Source organism: Stegastes partitus, unplaced genomic scaffold, assembly GCF_000690725.1.
Source record: "Stegastes partitus isolate 25-593 unplaced genomic scaffold, Stegastes_partitus-1.0.2 Scaffold476, whole genome shotgun sequence".
In the NCBI taxonomy this organism is placed as follows: Eukaryota; Metazoa; Chordata; class Actinopteri; family Pomacentridae; genus Stegastes; species Stegastes partitus.
Genome location: NW_007578207.1, coordinates 354,373 through 378,644, shown reverse-complemented (window position 1 = coordinate 378,644; position 24,272 = coordinate 354,373). Strand labels below are relative to the sequence as shown.

General features: G+C 41.2%; 3 protein-coding genes across 7 annotated transcripts; all 3 read right to left on the bottom strand.

The window, feature by feature from the left end:
• Positions 1–6,403: 6,403 nt before the first annotated feature.
• Positions 6,404–12,523, bottom strand: znf740b (zinc finger protein 740b). 2 transcript variants are annotated; one of them, XM_008286931.1, is made up of 7 exons: positions 12,439–12,523; positions 10,524–10,666; positions 10,124–10,357; positions 9,520–9,648; positions 9,293–9,422; positions 8,983–9,101; positions 6,404–8,820 (listed from the first exon to the last, which is right to left on the bottom strand). In XM_008286931.1, exons 2-7 carry the CDS (start codon positions 10,566–10,568, stop codon positions 8,671–8,673), a joined length of 807 nt encoding a protein of 268 aa, XP_008285153.1. In that variant the 5' UTR covers positions 10,569–10,666; positions 12,439–12,523; the 3' UTR covers positions 6,404–8,670. The 2 variants fall into 2 exon arrangements, with proteins under 2 accessions (XP_008285153.1, XP_008285154.1); XM_008286932.1 differs by lacking the exon at positions 10,524–10,666.
• A 491-nt stretch (positions 12,524–13,014) lies between these two features.
• On the bottom strand, positions 13,015–19,129 carry csad (cysteine sulfinic acid decarboxylase). 2 transcript variants are annotated; one of them, XM_008286930.1, is made up of 15 exons: positions 18,874–19,129; positions 18,639–18,781; positions 18,432–18,558; positions 18,255–18,345; positions 16,877–17,099; positions 16,675–16,754; positions 15,668–15,722; positions 15,021–15,137; positions 14,837–14,901; positions 14,644–14,725; positions 14,329–14,528; positions 13,886–13,937; positions 13,709–13,798; positions 13,388–13,564; positions 13,015–13,263 (listed from the first exon to the last, which is right to left on the bottom strand). In XM_008286930.1, the coding sequence occupies exons 1-14, from the start codon at positions 18,896–18,898 to the stop codon at positions 13,391–13,393; spliced, it is 1,524 nt and encodes a 507-aa protein (XP_008285152.1). In that variant the 5' UTR covers positions 18,899–19,129; the 3' UTR covers positions 13,015–13,263; positions 13,388–13,390. The 2 variants fall into 2 exon arrangements, with proteins under 2 accessions (XP_008285152.1, XP_008285151.1); XM_008286929.1 differs by having other exon boundaries at positions 13,015–13,564; positions 18,874–19,128.
• Positions 19,130–19,523: 394 nt separating this feature from the next.
• LOC103360974 (FAS-associated death domain protein) lies at positions 19,524–22,463 on the bottom strand. 3 transcript variants are annotated; one of them, XM_008286927.1, is made up of 4 exons: positions 22,328–22,463; positions 20,437–20,777; positions 20,259–20,330; positions 19,524–20,179 (listed from the first exon to the last, which is right to left on the bottom strand). In XM_008286927.1, the coding sequence occupies exons 2-4, from the start codon at positions 20,750–20,752 to the stop codon at positions 19,899–19,901; spliced, it is 669 nt and encodes a 222-aa protein (XP_008285149.1). In that variant the 5' UTR covers positions 20,753–20,777; positions 22,328–22,463; the 3' UTR covers positions 19,524–19,898. The 3 variants fall into 3 exon arrangements, with proteins under 3 accessions (XP_008285149.1, XP_008285148.1, XP_008285150.1); XM_008286926.1 differs by having other exon boundaries at positions 22,335–22,463; XM_008286928.1 differs by lacking the exon at positions 22,328–22,463 and adding an exon at positions 21,842–21,990.
• Positions 22,464–24,272: the final 1,809 nt, after the last annotated feature.

Sequence of the window (24,272 nt, the reverse complement as noted above, 5' to 3'; positions counted from 1 at the left end):
GTGGAATATCATTTAAATGCCAAATGATTTAAAAATTTGTCGCCTTACAGTAATTGCATGACTTCTAAGTAGAGTATTCATATCTCAAATAAAAAATAACAGTTTAGATTTACTATATCACAAGTACCAATCCACAGTAGAAACTCAATGCAGCTACAATCAGTGCAGCCTTATTTACTGAGATTCAAATCTCTTCATTACTTTGTATGTCCACCTTTACTCTTAACGGACAGACTCAGTCATTCTAGACATGGAAGATATCACATTTCTAAAGACATGTTCTGCCATTCTTCAAAGAGTATTTTTTTCCAGCTGCTATTTGCTGGAGGGGTTGTGTTGCTGTGTTGTTCTCTTTAAAATACTCCATAGGTGTTCTATTGGATTCAAGTCAGGTGACATACTTAGTCAAGTCATAAATGTCACCTTTTTTTTTTTTTGACGATATGTGCTGGATTGTTATCATGCAGGAATATTTATCTTCTGCTCAACTTCTGCAGACTGGGAGTCAGCCAATACTCTCACACCTCTGTGCATCACTGGTGGGACTGTGCGCTCACTGTGGTAGTCCAGGCCAGGTTCAAGTCAACATGCTGGACCTAATCTGATCAGAACATATTTATCTTGATCTCATCTGATCAAAAAACATGCTCCAAGAGTTCTTCTGGGTTTTTTTTTTCATGTTACTAAGCAAAATTTAATCTTGCAGTTTTGTTTCGAAGAGTAAGCAATGCATTGTGCTTCTCACTTTGAGCTGTCACAGGAGCTCAGTTGTCCACTGATGACCCCTTTGCCAAGTCTGAGGCCCTCATCCACTTGTTTTTCAGAGTTAAATTACACAAATTGTGCCATGTCCAAGGTGTAATATAAGGAGTTTGGCCACTTGACTCTGATGAGTGGTGCTAAAGCTCATTTTATACCTCCAAATTACTGCTGCGACTGTCTTTTGACATATGTTTAGCAGGTCCCTGATCTTCCTGTGTCCCATTTCACTGTTGCAAAGTTTCATAATCAAAGATTTCGGTTACTCCGGCATTTTTTTTTCTATGTGGAGCTTTGATGCAGGCATGCAGAAAGACAGAAAATAGGTCAAAAATCTAGGAAGTTCTGCTGTTCACAGGTCATTTTATGACCATGTTGATGCAATCATGCCAACTGAAAACCAGAGGGGCACCCAAGTTGGTTTCAGTGATCACAGGTTTGCTAACATGTGTGTCAGTGATCATAATCATATTCACATTTGTTGCACTGTTTCTACTTTGGGGCCGGAAGTTTTAAAGAATTTGTTTGAGACTATTCAAAAGAGGAAACATAATTATCTGCTTAGAAATAATGCAGTTATTGGAAGGTGAGGGGATTTTGAATCACCATAGGTGATCTTGCACAGAGGTGTATTTACTTGTGATGTATACTGTATCTTTCCACAGGGCAGTGAACATCTTGCCACTCTGAAGCCCAAATGTAGACTTTACAATGAAGGAAAAGGTGATGTTCTAAAACAAGACAGATAACAATGTTGACACCTTCTCATCGTGTTCTAATTATTAATAGCAATGCTTAGACTCTATAGCCACGCAGCTGTATGAGAATATACTCAAGCACAGCAGTCCTTTAAGGGAACTGCTAAACTAATTGTCAGCATGCACTGTCAGGGTATTACGAAAGTTGGTATATTTCATTATAAAGGGGACACGAACGTCTGTACCAGATTTCATGGCAATCCATCAAATAGTTGTTGAGACATTTCACTCAAAGCAAAAGTCCGAGGGCAGTATTAGAGGAAGTGTGTAGAGATCACAAGACTCAGTAGGATACAGTGTCTGGGCAACATGGATATCTGAAACAAATGTTGTGCCAATCCATCCAGCAGATGTTAACTTATGACTGATAGCGCTGGAGGAAAAGTCGGGGGAAGTCTTTAGGATTCATCCTCCATGGAGCATAAATGTAAAATTTCATGCTGTTGAAATATTTCTTCTGAGCCAAAGACATGGACTGACACTGCTAGCAGTAGAACCACTAGCATGGCCAAAAGTGGCTTTATCTGTATAAAATATGTATTGAAAATGACTACAGACCAGCTTCAGTTTCACTAAATCACCTACATGTGAATCTGTTCCAATATGTGTAAGAAACCACTCAGCAGCCAAATAATGAGATTTATCTTTATATCTTTTATTGTGAGAGGCAACTGTGAATAAAGCTGTGGATTCGCTCTGCTCTGCTGTGTGTTTGTTTGCAATAATCACCATATGGTGTCAGCAACAAAGCCTGTATAGCTGTGCAGTGGATGACAATGTGTGGCTGTAAACTATATAAAAGTTTAACAGCAGTGTCTTCTTGCCTACTATAAATGATTATAAAGCAGTTTGTGTGAAAGTAAAAGTGTGTTGTCCATTTTACTCACTGACTCAGAGAATCCTGTAAGATTAGAAGGCAAGCAAACCACTGACGTCTGAGGTGATGCTTTCCAACAGCTCACTCCAAACGTGTCCCAACAAGCTGTAGATTAATAGGGTGGCACGAGGCCAAGGCATGTTAATCTATCTGTTGAAGCTAAATGCACCTCTGTAAGAAAGTGCTTCTTACACAATCGGTACCCATCCTGTCAAGGGGAATGTGGATGTCTCTTAGGTCATATAAATCTCAGCAACAAGGTCCTGCACTACTGAACTTGATCTTAGCGAATGCATCTGCATACTGCCGACCCGTAGCAGAGGGGAAAGTAGTAGCACAAGATGCCCTGGTGCTCAGCAGCATCTGGGCCTCTCTCCCTCCTTTGCAAGCACTATATGCATTTGTGAGATGGCAGCAGAACATTTTGATAAATACTTCTTTAAAATCATCTCTGCACTCTCACATTTGCCTTTTAGGTCATGTTGGTGGCCGTGTTAGGAAATCAGACGAAAGTTATGAAATCACCTTTTTCGCAGCAGATATTTTGTTCTGTCACTGCAGGAAAAGCATAGGTTTTACAAATAACATCCAGAATCAGAAATACTTTCTTGACAGTGATGTTGCTCTGTTCAACTGCTCAGTAAGCCGAGGACATCACCAGGACCCTGAATCTGAAGCTGCGTGATAAAATTCAACTTCCATCCATCCATTTTCTATACACCGCTTAATCCTCATTAGGGTCGTGGGGGGCTGGAGTCTATCCCAGCTGACTTAGGGTGAAGGCAGGGGACACCCTGGACAGGTCACCAGTCTATCACAGGGCCACACGTAGAGACAACATGTTTCTGGACTGTGTGGGAGGAAGCCGGAGAACCCACGCTGCACGGGGAGAACATGCAAACTCCACGCAGAAAGATCCCGGTGCCCCCACCAGGACGCGAACCGGCAACCTTCTTGCTGCGAGGCAACAGTGCTACCAACTGCACCACCCTGCAGAAAATTCAACTTAAAAACGCCAAATTTGTTAAAAATGTTCTTTTTATTCCCATCATCTGAAACCTCTTATCCAGTTTCTCTCTTTCTTTCTCTCAACCGTCACATTCTCTTCATTAAAAGAGCAAAAAGTTAATTTTGTAAATTCATCTGGTGAGTTCTGATTCCACTTGAGGTTCACATTCATGTATGAATATTCATGATTGGACTGTATCAAAATGCAAGTAGGCCGAATTCAAACCTTTCCCTTGTTACCCCTCAAATGGGTGATAGCTTTCGCTCCTCTTCTCCTCTGTGTTACTTTTTTTTCTTTTTTGAGTACTGGGAATGATATGCAGAGGCTAATTAATCTTGTTGAGTTACACTAATTAGAAAAGTGGTGGCAGACGTCTGAATGTGGGACACTTTGAAGCATGACGTGACTGAACGTTCCCATCAGAGACGCTTTGTGAAGCAGGTGGCTGGCAGACATCGTCTTGGTAAATTCCATAAATTTACAAGATTTTGTAGACAATGCTTATACACCAACTTTGTGTACACTTTGGAAGCCATTTTGTCCATGTCAGATTGGTGTAAAATGGCTGCCGTTTGCTAAGACTTTCATTTCGCACCACTAAAAATCTCATTTTGGTGCATGATGCCTTTTGGTTATAACATAGACCAAGATTCAGCCACATACATAATTTATCTCTGAATAATAGCCCCTAGTATTTGAGAATATTACAATATTTGGTAATCATTAATAAGTAATATGTTCACATTTTCTCCGCTCATTGTTTGATGGGAACTTTAGATTTATGGCAAATTCTTTCACGTAATATCAAATGATTATTGAGCAAGTGTGATAAGTCAAATTGATGTTTTTACTTTCATGCTGACAAAGTTGGTTTAACATTAAAATGCATGAAAAAGACAGAGTGCACCAACAGAGACGTGCTCACGGATAATTTGTTGAATTTCCCGATTCCCGCTTTATGTTTCTGCGATCCGCGCTCGATTCGTGCTCCTGTGTGAATGTTTAAGGACCTGTTCACTGAGGTGTCGAGGAGAATGGGAGTAACCCGGACAGAGGAATTGAAATTTTAATGATGAGCAGCACCACCATGCTGACGGCCATGGAACACCTCAGACAGCTTAAATATCACCGCTAATTAACACAGAGAGGTGGGCTGTCACGGGCATGATGGATGTTCGGAGGGGGCAGAACGCTGCTTTCAACCAACCAGCGATTCCTTTATTAATCAAAGCCTGAGATGAAAAGGCTCTCCCACACCTCGGGGAGAAGGAGATAGCAAGAGCTATTGTTGGGGGGGTTTCAATCATTTGCAGTGAGCCCGTGATGGGTTTGATCAGGGGGCAACCAAACATTTGTAGGAGACGGAACGTTTCTGCTGCTGAGCACTTGTTTTTGTAAACCTCTGAACCACCCATATGTTGACAGAGCCACAGTATGCACAGTCAGCTGAGATTTACTGGTTGTTGGGGAAATTTCTGTGTGGAAGACCTATTTTTTGTATCCCTCTGACAGGAGAGGTGAGCATGTAGAGAGCCGGCTATCAGTCTTAGAGAGAGCTCTCCTCCCTGATAAAGTGAGCCAGACTGAGGACGAGGCAGCACTCCCACACTTTACCTCTGGACTGACTCCATGATCAGTCTGTCTCGCAGAGATGATTTCGAACCTGGATGATTTCAGCACTTTGTGCATGAAGATGGAGTGTTATCTCCCCCTCACTGATCTCCTCCCCATCTACCTCACTTAAGGAGGTCCATTGTTAAGTGCCGGGGGCCTGTGGGTGCTGTAAATCAGACTGCAGAGGGAGGGGATGTCTCCCATGGGGGAAAGCGCACACTCCCAGCAGCCTTCAGGCTGATCTCATCCTGCCTATCCTAATGCTGTAATTAAAGAACTGGTCAATAGCAAGAGGAAGGTGCTAAAGGGTATGATCTGCACTTCCTAATGTACGAGTGATGTGGCAATACCTACCGACGCAGAATTACAGGGCAATGTACTTGAAGAAATTCTTTCCTCCTCTGAACAATGTGGGTATCAGCTATGGCTACATGCAGACGGTTATGTCTGTTTGATTGCCCACTTTGACAATAATATTTCTTAACAGAAACATTCGAAACAAATTATCTCTGAGACTGACTGCGGTGTATTTTACATTCCTCCACTGCAGATTTGAACACGTTTTTAGGATTTTATAAAATGCCATTGTGGTGATTTATTTATTTATTTTTGATTTATTTGCAAGCTCCACTTTGTGAGAGGCACCATCCCATGTGTTTGTATGCCAACCACCTCCAGCTCATGATATCAAATCATTGAGCATTTCTTGTCTTGGCTTCAGTGACGACTGAAAAAAAGGCCCTTAGAAACTACAGAGCACTCAGTTTAAAATAGTGCATCTAACATCAGGTTCTTAGTGTCAAGAAAGGTTGTAAAGAGACACACTTTCTTTGTGTAGTCAAGATTTTGTATGAACCTAATAACAGGACAAAATGATATTAGAAGTTCTGCTTGGTGATGAAACGAATAATATTAATTACAAGTGTTTCCTGGTTGGATTTTCTCAGCTGCATTATTGTAATCAAAAAAACTTTGTTGTAAGACTCTGGCATGAGGATTTATAATTTTTTGGTGCAATTTCCTTTCATAATAAATCCCTGTAAGCACTGTGTGATCATTTTGAATTTCCACCAATTGGTGTCAAACATTGTTTTTTTTTTTTTTTATATATACACATTTTTTAAAAATCTTCATTACAGTGCTATGGAGAAAAGTCACCCTCACATGGTCATGGCTGCCACCTGCTGACATAACTGATGTATTGCTTATTTTCAATAGATATGCCATGCACAGTAATTTAAGACTATTTCACAGTGAACACTTCCCTGAACATGGAGTAAATCTATCAGTCTGATGTTCTAGAAAACCAATTTTAAAAAAGCAAATTTGACTTGTTGAATATCACTAAAGAAACCTTGTTCTACATTATATGAACAACATGCAGTGTTTAAAAATCAACACCTTTATTGTGACTTGGGGCCCTTAAACTCCATTTAGTCCAGTGTGACTGAGTCAACACTGACTTCACTTTACTCCTGACATGACAAAATTGTTGGGGCTTACATTAAAAAAAAATCTGTTTTTAACAAAACAAAACGCATACAAGATCCTCCAACAAAGACATGCAAATTAAAAAAAAAAGAAAAAAATGAACATCCTAACTAATCATGGCTGCTATACTAAAAGGGCAAGAGTGGAGAGTTTGACTTTTCTCCTCACAGTAAGTTGAACAATGACTTACTGTGGCCTCTTCAGCTGTCATAACAAATGATCAGACTAAGGATTACAGCTTTGTAAAAACTCTGATTTGCCATTGGAGTTCAGGTCCCATACGCACTATTTTCTACCCCTAGTACAACTTAAATATATATTAACTTCATGAACAGTAGACAGTGATGGGCCCCAAACTCCTCTCACATAATCTAAAAGTCTGACAGCACAGAACTGAACTACATGTCTACTTTGAAACATTTCAGTCTAAATAACTGTTAAAACTCATGTGTTCTTCTACAACTGAACTAACATCTTCAGTCCAGTGGTTACAGACTAATTTAACCACGTACAGACCTGAACTTAGTGTGCTGCCATTTATCATAATACAAAAGACCTCGCAGACCTTGTAGTTCCCTTTCCACAAAGTCCGATTAGTCATCTTCACTGAAGATGTCCAAGGTTAAACTTGAGATGAAACGACATGGCACTGGATTCAGATCACGTTCAGTCAGGCAAAGACAGAGGTCTGCACTTTAAATCTGCGGACGAGCCAATTTGTTTTCCTTTTTTCTGGAGAATTAATTCTTAAACAAGGACTGAATGAAACATGTCAAGAGTCAAGAACATTTCTAAAGTACCTCCAGTGACAAAAAAAAAAAAATAGCCCAAGGAGAAGTCTGATCCAGTGACTTGGAAACAGACTTCTGAAAGGTTTCACAGATAAATGAAATTTCAGTAACCTTCACGTAAACCTAAGGATTTCAGATATTTGACCAAAAAACACTTTTGAAGGGATGAAAATCAGTCAGAAGAATCTATGATCACAGAACAGGAAATAAAAACAAACAAACAATACTGTAGTTTCTAGGATAAGAGACCGTAAACACAGTGGATGTTTATGGAGGGTCTTTTCACAGAAGCACTTCAGGAAATTTTTCCAATGGACTGGTGATTCTTACACCCATATGATATTAGGAAAAAGTTTGATGTTTAAGAGTTTCAAAAAACCTGGGCTCCTAAAAAAACCCCTGTCAGCCTTCCACTGTATCAACAGTCAGGACTAAACCCCTTTAAAACAAGGTGAAAACTGTGAATGTGTGTGCCAACAGTCGCTACACAACTACCAGCATTAGTTGAAAAATTAACATTTAAGGAGCATCTAGTTAACCCTTAGTGTTTTTCAGTCGATTTCTACACATCAGCAACAGGGCTGCACGTGTCGTCGCAGCAGCAGGACGAATAGCAGATAAGAAATTGTTACAATCAATTTAAGACTTGTGTGTTGGAAAAAAAAAAAAAAGGCAATCTTGTATACGAAGTAAAAATGAACAAAGCTGCAAAGACCCACTTTCAGATCAGCGTCTTTCAAAAATACATTAAATTTACCTACAGTGTTTAAGAAATGGATGATTATGTCGTTGAGGCGGCACACACGCCGCAAGCTGGCTGCGACCTTCGGCTTATCAGCAGTAGCTGGTACATGATTAGTAGCATAAGAAACACAAAACGAGGCGGACGTTACACTAATATGCTACATGATTTTGTGTAGGTGTCCTTTGGTGAAATGTCCGTGTGTAACAATAGCTTGAGATGGGGTTGATTGCAGGTCAAAAGGAAATCGGAGAGCTGCTGCACAATGAACTGGCTGTCCAGGCAATCAAAAAATACTTGTAATCTCTGGTCAGCGATACCAAAAAATACTTGCAACCTTTCAAAAAACAGGAGATGTGTGTATTTTTCCAGTTCAGTTATTGCCATAACACCATGACCTGTTGTCCAAGATTGTAAACTAGTCCATCCCCATTTGTCTGTTTCATGAATGTAACAGTAGGTTAAAAAAGCACAGAAATCCACTATCAAGCTCTATGAATGAGCTGGCAAGAGCAAACTAAAGTTTGGTTGTGTTTGGGCTAGGCTCTGTTCAGGTCATAACTCCAGTGTGTGGCGTTACTGAGCTGCAGGCTGCTGCTGTTTGTTGGGTCTCTATAGGAAGCTGAGGGTCAGACAGTCAGACGGGTGTTCGAAGGCTGTAAGGGGCTCCAGGAAGCTGGGTGGCCAGATGCATCCTGGGAGTACTGGCTTTCCTCTTTGCTCATCCCAACTGTACAAAGTCGTCGGTGTCTCAGCAGCCTGTCCGTCCGTGAAAAGTTCTGAAGCAAGGAGAAAAAAAAAAAGAAAAAAAGATGTGCGCCTCAGCCAAAGTTGCAGACAGTTGTTTTTGTATAATGCTAAAAAATCCTGACTAAAAAACAAAACAGTTCACATAATGTTGTTTAGTTGTGCTGAAAAAAAACCAAACAAGGCCAACGAACCTGATGACAGCGATCACACTGGTATGGTTTTTCTCCGCTGTGCACCCTCTTGTGTCTGTCCAGGTGGTAACGCTGAATGAACCGCATGTCGCACGCGTCACAGGCAAATGGCTTTTCCCCTGTAAACAACCGCAGGTGTATATTATATAAATACTAACAACACAATTTCCTAACAAACAAACAAAAACCTTATACATTAAAACAACTGTATGTTGCCAATTAAACACTTCTTTGTTTTTGTATCAAGCAGATGAGAAGGGAGGATCCTCGCTAAAGTCCAGTGGCCATACTGAGGTGAAAAAGTGCTCACCTGTATGTGTAAGAATATGTCGCTTGAGGTGGTAACTGCTCCTGAAAGCTCCATAGCAATGATCACAGATGAAGTTCTTCTGGACTTTTAAGGAGCTGTCGTCGTCCATATCAATTTGTGGAAGTAAATGCTGTTAACATGAACACAATTAGATAAAATTGAGCTTAACGGCAACAGCGTGTCTTTGCACTTTGTGATTTTCGACAGAGTTTTTGAAACATCCTTACCTCCACTTTTACTTTGTTGGATGATCCAGATTTTTTGTGTTTCTTCTTGGGCTGCATGTTCTGGTTTGCCTGCATGTCTTTCCCATCAATCATCCTTGATGAGTGATAATCCCCATCTTTTCGGATTAGCTTTTGGAGGAAGTAAAAGAAAAGTACTGTTATACAAGGTGCATTCTGGCTAACTGGTTTGTGGTACACGTTAGCATCTAATCAGGCACCAAACACATAATCACACATACAGGGAAACCTTTTACCTTCAGCCCTCTGTTTAACATATATTAACAGCATATCGACATTACAGAATTTGTCAGTAACTCGCCCGGTAGGTATCAAAATATGAAACTGCCGATGAACTTGTATGTTTTCTTTAGAGTCCCACTGGAGAGCTAACTTTATCCAGCCAATGAGTTTTACATTTGTTAAGTTTACTTCACCTGCTGCAACATCTGTCCAGTACCATGTTAAATTCATTCATGACAGCAAAGTTGTGAAATCACCACATTAACAGACTTTCTGAGCGATCTTAACCATTTTTTCTTGTTGCAAAATAAACAAAGAAGCTCTTGTGGTTAACATAGAATTATGGTTGGCGCCTCTCTCGTACCAGAGGTGGACAGCTCCCAGTTGAAGGATGGCCCATGTGGCTGTGGTGGGGTTGTCCATGATGAATCTGGTGCCCATGGTGGTTGTGGCTGTGCTGCGAGTGTGTTTGGTGGCTCTCAGGGCTGGCCCTGTGCCCCTGACCCAAGGCTGACATCATCTTCTTCTGGCCTGGGATGTTGTTGGCTTGCATCAGGGCCATGCTGGACAGCACCGCCTCGCAACCCAGCAACCCAGCCTGGCAACACAAACAACATGTCAGAGAAGAAAGAGCAAACTCCAGGACTCCTCACAGAGACAAGGAGTCAGGGGGAGAAAGGTGGGGTTGAGTAATAGGACTGACAGATAAATGCAGACACTAAAACCATGATGGTGATTCTGGAGATGAAGAGACTTCCACTGACCCATTTCATATGGTCTCGAACAGAACTGTTGGAATGGTGTGTCATCGCCGTGGTTTGAATGCGTGCGTGTTTGGGGAGACAGAGGGGGCTTCACTCAGGATGAGGGGTGACAGACACCCACCCAAATCATCAGGGGCCAAAGCCTGAAAATAGAGGTATATGGATATATGACTAGAATTCTAGGAGCAGCATTAATATGTGCTGTTCAGGCAAGGAAGCCCCAATGATTTGGTAGACGCCTCCGGTTTACATGGCTGACAGACATCACTCAACAGCGAGATAAAAAAAAACAAACAAAAAAAGCAAATCTGATGGAAATATGAAGGCAGCCTACCAAAAAAAACAAAAACACAAAAACGTGTAGGTAATGAGACATTATTCAACAAATGCATCATACATATGTTGACACTGAAAAACAGAAAAGACATCTGTGAGAGCAGCAAGTGTACTTTAAGACATCATGGAGACAATAGTAAATATGAATCTACATCCAGGAAAGTTTTGATGGGTTTTACCGATGTGCTACAGGTCTGGTAGCACTTACCAGAGTAAATGGGTTAATTCTGGCACTAGGCAGAGACACAGAGAACTACGAATTTCACTTCTCTGATAACTTGTTAGTGTTGCACATGAAAATAAAGGCTTTGAATCCTTTGAAAATTATGAATAATTTAATAGTACTGTGGCATGTAAACACTTCTTTTAGGTTTTGTATTGTCTCTGACATGTTTGCTGGTACATCCACAACTACAGTAAGACAGTAGCTGCAAAAAAAAAAAACTGAAATGATGATCAACACACTAAAAAAAAAAAAATTAATTTTGCAATCGATATCAAGAAATGCAGCACAGGTCAAACAGCCAGAAACCAAACTATGCTAATTAATTTTTGAGATAACTCAGTCGATACAGGAATAAGACCCTGAGATGTTAAAATATCAGGATGCCTGCACACAAATAGTCAGAAATCTGGATATTGCTATGATCATGGATATGAACAACCAAGTTCCTGTGATCCATGTAAACATCATTTTTGAAATTTGATCAAAACCAGGCAACTAATGTGAAAGTAAATGCACTTGATACTACAGTGCCAAGAGCTTTGTCTTGTGCTGTGGGATTCAGTTCATGCATAAGACTAAAAAGAGCCAGTATCAGGTTGTCCTTACAGATATCAGAAATGTTAAAGACAAAAGGTAACATACAAAATTGCAAATGATTTGGTATATAAACCAACAACAAATAATCACCTCGCAGAAGGGCATATCTGCATATTATCACCATGCAAAATGTAGAATATCCAGTAAGAAGCAGCATGATTTTTGCAGTCTTATGAGAGAACTATTATGTTAACATCGGGTGGGCTGCATGCATACAGCCTTTAAACAATACAGACAAACACTCATGAATTGAGAGCAACGAGTTTGTATTCAATCTTAAATTTGAAATATATTTGCGAGGTGAATCAATCGTGGTCAAACACGCATGATCTGTGCATTACTGTGCTAGCTAGCAACGTATCCTTTAGGCGCTAGATACCTCATTGGGCAACAGAAAATCCATGGACAAGTGAGCTTTGGTGATCCACTGGGACCACATGAACCTGCAAAGCCAGTTTGCTTGTATTTAGGAATGCATGCAAAAAGTGTGAAACATTGCGAGAGTCTCCGCTGAATGAAACAGCAAACAGAAACCAGCTAGCTAGCCAGGAGTTGGGGTTTTGGGACAACTCTTGTCCGACTGAGCCCCCACCCCCCGCCCCAGACAACACAACAGCCAGGCAGGGCTTTCGGGCTCAGCGCCGACCTCAAATAACACCTCCCTCACCGGCCACAGCTGCTCGAAACGGGCGAGTAACGGACTACAAAACCCTTTAAGGACCGCGAGTGAGATGTGTTGCAAGCGTGATAGCTTACCTTTCGATTTTCAGAGTGTTGAAGATTATTAATTCTTGTCGCACTTCCAATTTTTTCTCAGTTTACAAACACTGACAGGAAACACCACCGGAAGTACTCCCCGGGGAGAGCCCTCATTGGTCATGCGCCCAACCACGTGACTGAAGCGGACTGACCCACATTGGCGGCCATAACTGTGAGGTAGTGTTGGTGCCAGTACGAATGTGTGAGTTATGTGGAGCCTCAACAACTAGTTGAATAATAATAATAATAATAATAATAATAATAATACACAGCTATTCAGATAGTATCATGGATTAATCTACATCAAGGCAAGTTAGGATGCATTGCATGATAATGACCCAACATTGTATACATGGGTGTAATGTGTAAATGACTAACAAACAGCATTAACATACAATATGTATCTGTACCAGTACAAACAATAAGCATTGGATGTTTCTACAACGTTTGTACTATCTTCTTCAATGTAGCGCCATGCCAGCAATCAAATCTTTAAAAAACAATTGCGTTTTTTGCACACATCTCCTACTTATCACCAAGCGTGTCACAATATGGACTTTTCCTACATGAATATATCATCGGTATATTTTATTGGTATGATTTTCACTCATGGAAACACATCGTTAAAATGACCTGCATGGACATTCACTCAATTGATAATTTTTTACACTCTTTACAAAAAAGTTATTCAAGTTATTTACAGGTATTTAAAATGTTTACTTTTCCACAATTGACATTTATGAAGAACTCAGATCATATCGATATTATTTTTTTAATTCATTAATTTTATCCCTTGGTACATTGCGGCAGCTGTTTGGATCCAGCAAATTATCTAAATTGCTACAGTGAGGTTTGCCTGTTCTAACTTGTGAATATACAATGCCTGGCTGTGCACATGAACTCGAATTCTAGATGAACACGGTGGTTCTGTCTGAAAGCGGCGTTAAAGTCACAGATCATTTCCTAGTCTTTCAATTTCATTGAGGAAGAAATCCAGGTCTTTCTGGGAAATGAGGGGAGAAAAAGCAATCACACGGAAAAAGTTGACCTTGTTTCCCAGAGGTTGGTAGCCCACCATCATCGTGCCTTGTTTCATCATACGTTCCTTGATGGTTGGCGCTACCTTTAGACAGTAGAAAAAAACACAAACATACATATAGCGTTAACTTTAAGATTGATAAGATAGATGCATCTGAATACAGCAAGAAGGCATTAAAACACTTTAAATAAGGAGACTTTATTCTTTACTCAGTCCATGGAAACTTACTTTTGCCAGTTTCTCCTGATAATCTGCATTTCCTTCCTTCCCTCTCAGACTTGGTGGTATAAACCAAAAGCATACGTTCACAAACTCTGGCTGTCCATGGAACCAAATATATACATGTCATAATTCAGATTTTGTGGGGAATAACATTTATGCTTTATACTGTAGATTTTAACATACCTCGCCCAAAAGATGGAACCCATCTCTTTTCTTCATCTGCTCCACCAGATACCTACAAGTTTTCACATTCTGTTAGCCTGGGACAGAGCTCCAGTATAAGTCTCATTTACCAAAAAATGTTAACCATGTTGGTGTTATTTATTCAAGAAAAGTGGACATTTTCATGATAATTGTCCTGCTGTATTAGTTAGATTAGGATTCACTGTGAAACTGAAGAGCAGATCCCTCTCAAGGGTCTTAACCTGCTAAGCAAGACAAACGCAAATTATCTGTCTTTTTTTTCACATATTTTCTTCAATATGTAAACCACTAAGTCGCTGACAAGCATTAAATTAGTTTGACACATAAAATATAACAGCAGGGATTCTAAGTTATGCCCTCTGAGGATGAGACAAGTTTGATTTTACTACTTGACATGTGGTACAGCTGCATGCCTTATTTACCTCACATGGACAAAAGCTTTGTCTACGCGCTCTGCCAAGCCAGCGGAGCCGACAGCTTTCCACATCAACCACAACTTCAGACAATCCACCTTGCGGCTGCACTGCAAGGACTTATCTCCAATGTCCAGATTCACATCGTAGAATTTGTCTTGCTGGAAGAGGTATGTCGCTCTAGTGCTGTGGCAGTGCTTCAACAAGTTCTGAGGGACACAAGAGGATTGTCAAAGAAAACACAAACCTGTTTAATAACCCCCCCCCCTTCAAAAAACACTATTCTGATTTATAATTTTATAGGTTTAAACTGTGAAGCCAAACCGTGGTGTCCTTTAGCAGCAAGGCAGAACACTGCAGGCCGGCCACCAGCATCTTGTGTGGATTCCAGGCGACTGAATTTGCTCTTGTTAATCACAGAAACACACAAGCACACACAGTGTCGCTCATCTGACCAACTTTGTAGCTCTACTCATGTACAGGCTAAATGTTGTCTTTCTGGTATGCATATTAATACCTGTCAGCTCCTTTCATCAGATGTCTGTGTTGCTTGGAAAAGAGCACACTCCCGCCCCAGGCAGCCTGGAACAAACGACAAAACCGTCAAAACACTGCATGTTTTTAACTTTTAACAAATACAACACAAGCTTCACTAAACCGAGACTTGTCAACACAGATAAGTCATCCGGCGGAAGACTCACGTCGATGTGCATCCACAGCTTGTGTTTGTCACAAACATCAGCGATGCGATCCAATGGGTCAAAAGCTCCCTGTACTGTGGTCCCTGATGTGCAGCTTACAAGGAACGGTACAGCACCCTGAAAGAAACAAACTGAAGGTGACCACAGTTTCCTTTCATTTGGTATTTTCAGGTTGAAAAGATAAACAAATGTGCTCGGGACATAGCTAATTAAATAAATCTGATGTGCAACATGGGCTGCAGGGTGGCACAGTTGGTAGCACTGTTGCCTCGCAGCAAGAAGGTCGCCGGTTCGCGTGGGGGCACTGGAATCTTTCGGCGTTGAGTTTGCATGTTCTCCCCGTGCAGTGTGGGTTCTCTCCGGGTTCTACAGCTTCCTCCCACACAGTCCAAAAACATGTTGAGGTTAATTGGTGATTCTAAATTGTCCGTAGGTGTGAATGTGAGTGTGCTTGGTTGTCTGTCTCTAAGTGTAGCCCTGTGATAGACTGGTGACCTGTCCAGGGTGTCCCCTGCCTTCACCCTAAGTCAGCTGGGATAGACTCCAGCCCCCCATGACCCGAGTGAGGATTAAGTGGTGTATAGATGATGGATGGATGATGTGAAACATGTTACTTTTGAGGTCACACTAAACATCAATGAATTTACCTGAGATTTGGTGAGTTCTATTTTTTCATCCAGGTCCTCTGGAATCATATGGCCTCTGCAGCACATGAGAAAGCAAAGACAAAGGCAAGAAATTAAGACATTATTTTAGCCCCTTTTGGACATGCACCCTTTACGTTAATACGTCGGCATCCGAACATGTCGGCTTTATGTCTGAATGAGCACCCTGGTCACGCAATAGTGACAAACTTCGAGTTCTGTGAAGCAATTTCGGGAAGGCTTTTTCATTTCACATCCAATATTGATCCAAAAACATCCTAGACAGCCCCAGATACAGTGTGTCTGTCGAAATCGCAAGCCACCTTTCTTATTCACTTTGCACAACAATTTCACATCTATTATGAAACAAAAATGTCCATAAAGATAAAAACTTACTGTAATGAAGACAGAGCAGGTCAGCTATATGAGACTCACCAGTAATGAATGGAACCCAGGTTCTAACAGAAGTTAAAGATTAGTTTGTTGCTTCCAGCTGTCTGTAGGTGTCTAAATGTATTAAATAGGCTACCTCCTGTTAGTTTAGATTTGATGTTTTGTTTATTTGTGTATTATTATGCATCACCTGACGTACACTTTAAAATGACGTGTATGACAAATATCAACGTGGCTCTCTGTCACTGTTGAGGATTTGCCTGAATCAAGCCATTACTGCAAAAGTGGCCCACAGTATGTCTGAATGAGAGAATGTCACCGCTTTAACAGAAGGATGAAGCAGCAAAGTTAAATACTCTATGTCTCTTATGGCCTTTTGAGTCTATAGAATCTCAAGAGCAATTGTAAATGAGGCTGTAACCAACAAATATTTTTGTTTTATCTGATCAACAGTCTAAAACTCAAAGGTATTCAATTTTACCACTATATAAAACTGAGGAGAGTGCGGTTGATCGAGAGAATTTCTGGCACTTTTGCTTGATAAATGATTTCAGCGGTCTACGGTTTCTTCATATTTTATTAAGTAGCTTCAGCTGTTATAATAAATAATCAATTACCCATCATCGACTTTCACCAAGATCACATTGTCCATTCCAATGCCCAGAAATGCAGCCCCTTTCTTCACAGAGTAATGGCTCTGGGGGGGAAAAAAACACCCACACACAAGGATGCATCTTTGAGTGACATGTATCGAACATATTCACTGACCACCGCTCATAAAGTCTCACTCCACTCAACAGTGTGAACAGCCGCCCTGACCTCTGGAGATGTGAAGACAGCGAGTCGTGGGAGACCATACAGCCCCTGGCTTTTGGCCTCTGGGAACAGTCGGTAGCGTGCGAGGTTCATGGCGTACATGTTAGAGGCAGATCCCCCGGGGCAGAAAATACCGTCGCCTTCTGTCCAGCCCACCAGCTGCCGCAACCCTCTCAGAACCTCAGTCTCCATCAGCACAAAGACCGGGGCGACCTCATAGGTGAAGCTGCAATTGACACACAAAATGATAATTTTGTATGTTGTAATTCATGTAATGCAACTCTATCTGAGGCGTCTTTCTCTTATCTTTCACTGTGAAGCGCTGTGTGAATTCTGATATAGAGGGATGAAGAATGAATTTAAAAAACTTTATTTATTTACTTACACATTCAAAAATGAACAGAGTTGAAGATACTCAAGCATTTACTTGAATGTTTTAAATTTCTGCTACTTTATACCTTCACTCCATTGATTTATTGGACACCTACAGTCGTCCTCAAATGTATTCATATCCTTCCATTAAAGAAAAAGGCAAAGTTCACAATAGTCACTCAAATAACTAGAAACTGAAAAAAAGTAATAATGAATAAAAAATTTGCTAAATTATAATTAAGTGAAATAAGACATTGCTTTTGTATTGTGGGTGAAAAGAATAATTAAAAACAAACAAATGTCCCAGACAAATGAGAGCACTTTGCTGATGAGCAGTGGGCCAGAATACCTGTCAACAGGTGAAGAAGTCTGATTGAGAGTTACAGAAAACACTTGATTGCAGTGATTGGCTCAAAGGGTTGTTCAACAAAATATTAGTTTATGGGTCCTATCTTGATGTTTGCTTTTTTTTCCCCCAAAAAAATATTTCTGTTGAACCACAATTCAAAAGCAATGTCATGACTTTCATTAAATTTTTATTTATTTTATTACTTTTGTCAATTCCAACTTATTTCAGTGACAGCTGTTTTTTCTTCTTTAATGGGAGGATATGAATACATTTGAGGACAACCATACAGTGGCTTGTTACTTTCCAGGTTCACATTTATTCATCTACATAAAGTAACTGATGCATTGTTTTCAATGAAATAACACAGCAGTATATAAAACATCTAAAATCACCTCCACCTTAAGCATCAGCATTGTCATTCTTTGTGTATATAAGAAATCTGATAATCCAATGACATAAAATATATAATAGCAGAACACACTATAAAGGAGCCAATCAGTTTAGCAAATACTTCTGATGCTATTTGACTACATTCAACTGCTTCTTTACTTTTACTCACTGAATGCAGGATGAATATTTCTTCCATTACTTGCTAACACAGTCACAATATCATTTAAAAGGGTTCTCTATGTACTTCACTGTTTTATTTTCATTTCTTACAGGTTGGTGTTGAGCGTTTCAGTGAGGTATCGTCCAGCCAAGGAATAATAGTCCATCCCGGCAAACTGCTGATTAAAAAATCGTGGGTGACCTGAAATTAACAATAAAAAAAATCTCATCAAAAGGGGAATAAGAGTCAGCCTGTTTAACTGGGTGGGTTGTTTTTGCCAGCCTTACTTGTCTTAACGCTGTACTTGGCCACATCTCTGACTCTCTGCAGGAGCTTTTGTTGCGGCTCCCCTGTTTCTCTCAGCTCCAGATCCAGCAGCCGTGCCAACTCCTCGGGCTCTTTCCACTCGCAAACCTGCACAAAGAAAACAAGGATTGTGAGTTTTATCAGGAGCACTTGCTGTAATCTGAGCCACTCTGTGCTTCATGACAGACCTTGTGTTTCACATCTGTGCCCTTGCGGAGCACCTCGTCCACAATAATTTTGAAGGCTTCAGTCAAGAAAAGCTGCCCCTCTGCATGGTCAGTAAGAGGCTCATTCAGGTCACGCTCATTAGTCCGTCCCAGAAACTGTTCAGCTGTAACATATCACAGTTAAACACATTAACAAACAGTTGCAAAAGTAAAGAGTTGCAATCTAAAATAGACAGTGATAGCGCACTGTACTTACATGAGAGTGGAGACTCGTCTGCCATGTTCAAGTTTTAAAAAGCTTCACAGTCTCTGCTGTTTTATTTAGGTCTGCTGACAGCCTGCCTGCAGAAAATGGCTTTAAAGCAACAGTAAGGTGTTGCAGCAGAGGGAGGCGGCCGACCTTTGCCCCGGAATAAGTTATCTAATGCTCTCTGAGATGAGGGAAGCCAATTGAGAAACAATAGTAGACACGCAGCAACTTCTGATTTATGAGTTTCTGTCACTAACATAAAGAGATCATTCCTTTTACCAAGTCAGGCGTGAATTTCTCATGAATAAAACAAGGCGTTGTGCATTTCATTAAACGACTTTCATCGCTTCACAACCGAGAGCGTCAAATTAACTTGTGCGAGAAAATTTTCAGAGAACAAAATTCCTTTGATCAAATGAAATAATTCAGTGTGTGATATCTGTCTGCCCTCATTTACATGACAATGCTATTTCAACAGACGCTTAGGTTGTAACTTTAAACACACCATGATGTAAGGTACATTTCATCTACAAGACATCTGAGGAACATCCAATTGTTGCGACTCCTGATTATCCTTCTGAGGAAATTACCTGCTTCCCCCCCGACAAACTCAACCTTTAATAAAATGAGTTGAGTAAAACTTTACACAAAACATAAAGAGAGAAATATGATTTTATTTGCCTCCTTAAATGCCCTGAACACACTACAATGAACTGAGCGCTGCTTCATTGTGTGTGTAATTTCTAAAAGGAGAATAAAAATAACACCACAGTCACTCTTAACAGCACCTCTTAAAAAGAAATAGAATAAAATAAATCATTTACTATTTCTCTATGACAGCTGCACCATCATATAAAAGGTTTAAGGTGAACAAAGGTCTCTTGCTCAGCGGTGGAAATGTTACCCCACTGTGGGGTAATTTCATCAAGTTGTAAAATCTCAGTGCTGTTTCTCTCCTGATATAAAATGAGTCTTTATGGTGAGAAACAATAATTCCTGGTGAGAATTTTCAGTCTCAGACAGCGAAGGCCTCAGTCGGTCTCCAACAGACAGTCGATGCTTTCGGGCGGCAGCGCCCAGTCGTCCTGACTGAGGAGGGAGTGCAGGTGAGCAGCAGTGGCTTCCTCCCTCTGGCACGTTCGCCAGTAACGCAGCATGGCGAACACTCGCTCCACATGCGGCGAATGATCCTCTTCGATCTGCTCCAGCTTCACAGACGAGATGTTTAGAGCCATTCGGCCGATCTCCCTCCAAGATCTGCCAATAGCACGAGCCACAGTCATCAGCTGCTTCTCGTTCACTAAGCTGGGGCCTGAACGATGAGACGGATGATTACGGTGGCGTCCTGTAAGCGTTTTCAGTGGATTGAACATAAGCAGAGTGTGACTTACCCTTTTTGCAGATTTTTTTTGCTGGGATTATTTCCTTTAACTCATCACCTTGTTGTCTATTTCCTGGTATTTCTATTTTCAGTTGTAAAAGAAAAGGAAACGTTTATACGTTAGAAAGAAATCCAACAGTGTCTAATGATAAAATTGCTGAGGAAGCGTTGAACTAACTTTGCTCTACCTGAAGACAGTGTGTTGAGCTGCAGATCGTTAATAAAACAAAGCATTGGGAAGGTTTCCTGCATAGCCTGGCCCTTCAGGAGTTGCAGCAATCCTCGTGCTGCATCGGGACCTCTTTGAATGATAAGATCCAAAAGTTCCGTCACCTTTTTACTCGGAACACGACAAGATTTCACCTGCTGGTAGCCGTGAAGAGAGAGCAAGCAGCCAGCATCCGCGTGCTGCAGTACGAAGTCAGCATCCGCACTCAGAATTTCTATGAGCTTTGTCTTCTGCCTTCTGAGTAACTGGATTTCTGCTGCGGGTTCCTCCGCCATGACTGAAGGAAGCTTGAATCAGCTCCTGAAAATAACGAACAAACAAAAAGATAAATTCTCCTAATGCATACACAGATAAAATAATCTGATAAACATGTATCTAATACATTGTTAAAGTTTAGTTCTTTGCCCAATAAATGTCTAATGACCACATTGTTGTTACATAAACTCACTTTGGGCCACTTTGACTTATAGAGGTTGTGATATGACTCAAAATACAACTTATGAGTTGAAGTCCTAAATGTTTTTTTTTTTTTGCATTATTTTCAAAACACTTTAGTAACACACAAATGTGTTATAGATTATCCAGCAGACTCTACTGAAGTAACATGACAATTATTATATTATATGGAGCAGTGGTTTGCACTGTTGCCTCGCAGCAAGAAGGTTGCCGGTTCACATCCCGGTGAGGACACCCGGGATCTTTCTGCGTGGAGTTTGCATGTTCTCCCCGTGCAGCGTGGGTTCTCTCTGCGTTCTCCAGCTTCCTCCCACACAGTCCAAAAACATGTTGAGGTTAATTGGTGATTCTAAATTGTCCGTAGGTGTGAATGTGAGTGTGCTTGGTTGTCTGTCTCTAAGTGTAGCCCTGTGATAGACTGGTTACCTGTCCAGGGTGTCTCCTGCCTTCGCCCTGAGTCAGCTGGGATAGACTCCAGCCTCCCGTGACCCTAGTGAGGATTAAGTGGTGTATAAATAATGGATGGATGAAGGACATATTTTTATCCTATATTTTTTTTCTACTGCTTAAATTTCTAAGACTTGATTGGGAGCAACTGTAATGCAAGCAGTTTCCCCTCAGGGATCAATTAAGTATTTTTGATTGTGATGGTTTTTTTTTTGCCCAGCACAAAATCTGCACAGTTCTTCACCAATGAAACGAGCTCCTGGGAGGCTGCAGAGATGACAATATCCTCACAGGAGACTGCACCAAGTCTCTCCACTGCTCCAGTGAATGACCAATAGGAAATATGCTCAAAGATGACTAAAGCTACCTAAAGAATAAGCAGAAGTGCTTTAATTTTGCAGCCATTTTTACACTTGGGATGTCAGCCACTCTGCCAAAAATACATGAAAATCAGGATTCACTCTGAGTGTGGCTCCATCAGGTGGGATTTCTGGACTATGATGCTGCCTCAGTCACTGTTTGTCTGTGAGAGCTCCACCTAGTGGCATTAAACATGCAGAATACAACGTGGTGGGACTTGTAACCGTTTGCAAGCTGCGCTGATATTTTCATTCAGTTTAGATTCAAACACAGACCTGCTGGTGTTCATTATGACTCTACAGCAAGTCAACAAACTCCCTGATCTGCAAACTGGTTCCAGTAAGTGCTGCGATGCTGCTTGGAGTATTAGTGGGGACGCGTTGTTTACAACAGCACGTGAGAAACATAAACACAGACATGCATGTAGTGTTTTCTTGTTTTGTTACACAGACAGCTAAGGCTTTATCCTACATTCTGCAGCCCCTTGATGTTTGGACTTCCTCGTTTCCTGCCGTGTTTCAGCATCCACGACAGCAGACTAGTCTCACACCCACAACAACATCAGAGCATCTCCATTATGTTCTTACCACTTACCGTAAGAGAGGGAGTAAAAGAAGTGGTTCCTTTGCCCCCCAGACAAACCAAAGACAGCTCCTCTGTTGGACTCTGGATCATCAGACTTTCATTTTTCCCCGGCTGCTTTTTCTTCTTTGCCTCCTTCATCGATCACTTGTGTTTACTTCCATCCAGTGGGTGGATGGTTGAACTGCAGTCAGCTGCCTGAGCTTGTGAGGATTTGGTGGCATCTGCTGGAACTGTTCACACATTACACCAAGTAATGAGAGAACTACTGGGAGATCTTTTATTTACGAAAAACAAAACAAAAAAATCATCCATAAAGTGAAATGAAAATAAAGAAGGAAATGTAAGACTTTATTTTGGAATTCATGTTACAGCAGCACACCATTCATTCCATATATACTGTACTATGAATAGAACATGCAGTGTTCATAAAAACATATCAAAACATTTAATGTGAAGTATTCAGTGTAGATAGACAGAAGTGAGACCTTTATAGATCTGCACCTTCCAGAAGATGCAATGGCGTACAGCTACAGTTGTCTAAATATGTAACTCTGATACACAGAGGTACAGTTTATTCCAGAGTACAGGAAAGAATGACCAATGCGACTAATTCAGGAGGAGAAATGTGGATTCTGTTCTGGCTGTGGACCAGTGGATCAGCTGTTTATCCTTCTGGAGTTGCTGAGTGGGTTATGACAGTTTTACCTTCCAGTCTAAATGTGTTTTGTGTAGTTCCAGAAGGCCTATGATCCTGTAGGGGGTATTGTGGGGTATTAAGGGGTACTGTGGCAGTTGTTTCGAGTGTTCTACCAAAGTGGGAGCTCTATTCGTATCCTCAAGTCAAACACCTTTCGTGGCTGTTGGCTGCCCCTTGTCTCTGATTCTGTTATGGGATCTCAAGGGGCAGCTGAGGTGAGTCAGGTGTCCAGTTTTGGAAACTCGGAGTCGCAGCTTTGCTTTTTGTGGATGATGTGGTTCTGTTGGCTTCATCAGGCTGTGACCTTCCGTGTGCACCGGAGCTGTTTGCAGCCGAGTGTGAAGCAGCCAGAATGAGACTCAGCATCTACAAGTACAAAACTAGCGAACTGCTCTCTCTGGGTTGGCAGTGAGTTGAAGGTTCTTAGGTATCTTGGGATCTTCTTCACTTGTGACTGATTGGGAAAATGCAGCATGAGATGGACAGACAGACTGGGGCAGCGGCAGCAGTAATGCAACCAGACTGTTGTGGTGAAGAGGGAGCTGAGCCAGAGGGCAAAACTTTCAATTTACCAGTCAATCTATGTTCCAAACCTGATCTATGGTCATGAGTTCTGGGTAGCGACCACAGGAATGAGGTTACAGATATAAGCAGCTGAGATGAGTCGGAGGAAGCTCGGAGTCGAGTCGCTGCATCTTCATGACGAAATGAACCAGCTGAGGTGGTTTGCGCAACTGATGAGGATGCCTTCTGGATGGTCTTCATTTGGAGGTTTTCCAGGGATGCTCAACTGGGAGGAGACCCCAGGGTAAACCCAGAACTTACTGGGGATTACATATCCCCATTGTCCTGGAAACACCCTGGGATCCAGGAGGAACTGGAAAGCACTACTGTGGTTCCCACCGTTACCAACTGCTTCCTCAGAGGGAATCCAAAGGCAGCTTTGGATTGTTGGATTCTCTGTTTAAATTTGTAAGGCCTATACCTTAGTATTTTAAGCACTGTGAGATGGCACATGTTGTAAACTGCAATATACAAATAAAATGGACTTGACTTGACAAGTGGAATGACCTGGTTGCCCTGCTGCCACCATGACCTGACCTCAGACGGTGGAAGAACATGCCACACACCTCAAACTTTAACTATACAATATTAGGAAGTAACAGAACTCAAAGTAAATAAAAATTACAATATCCATCCATTTTCTATACACCGCTTAATCCTCACTAGGGTCGCGGGGGGGATGGAGC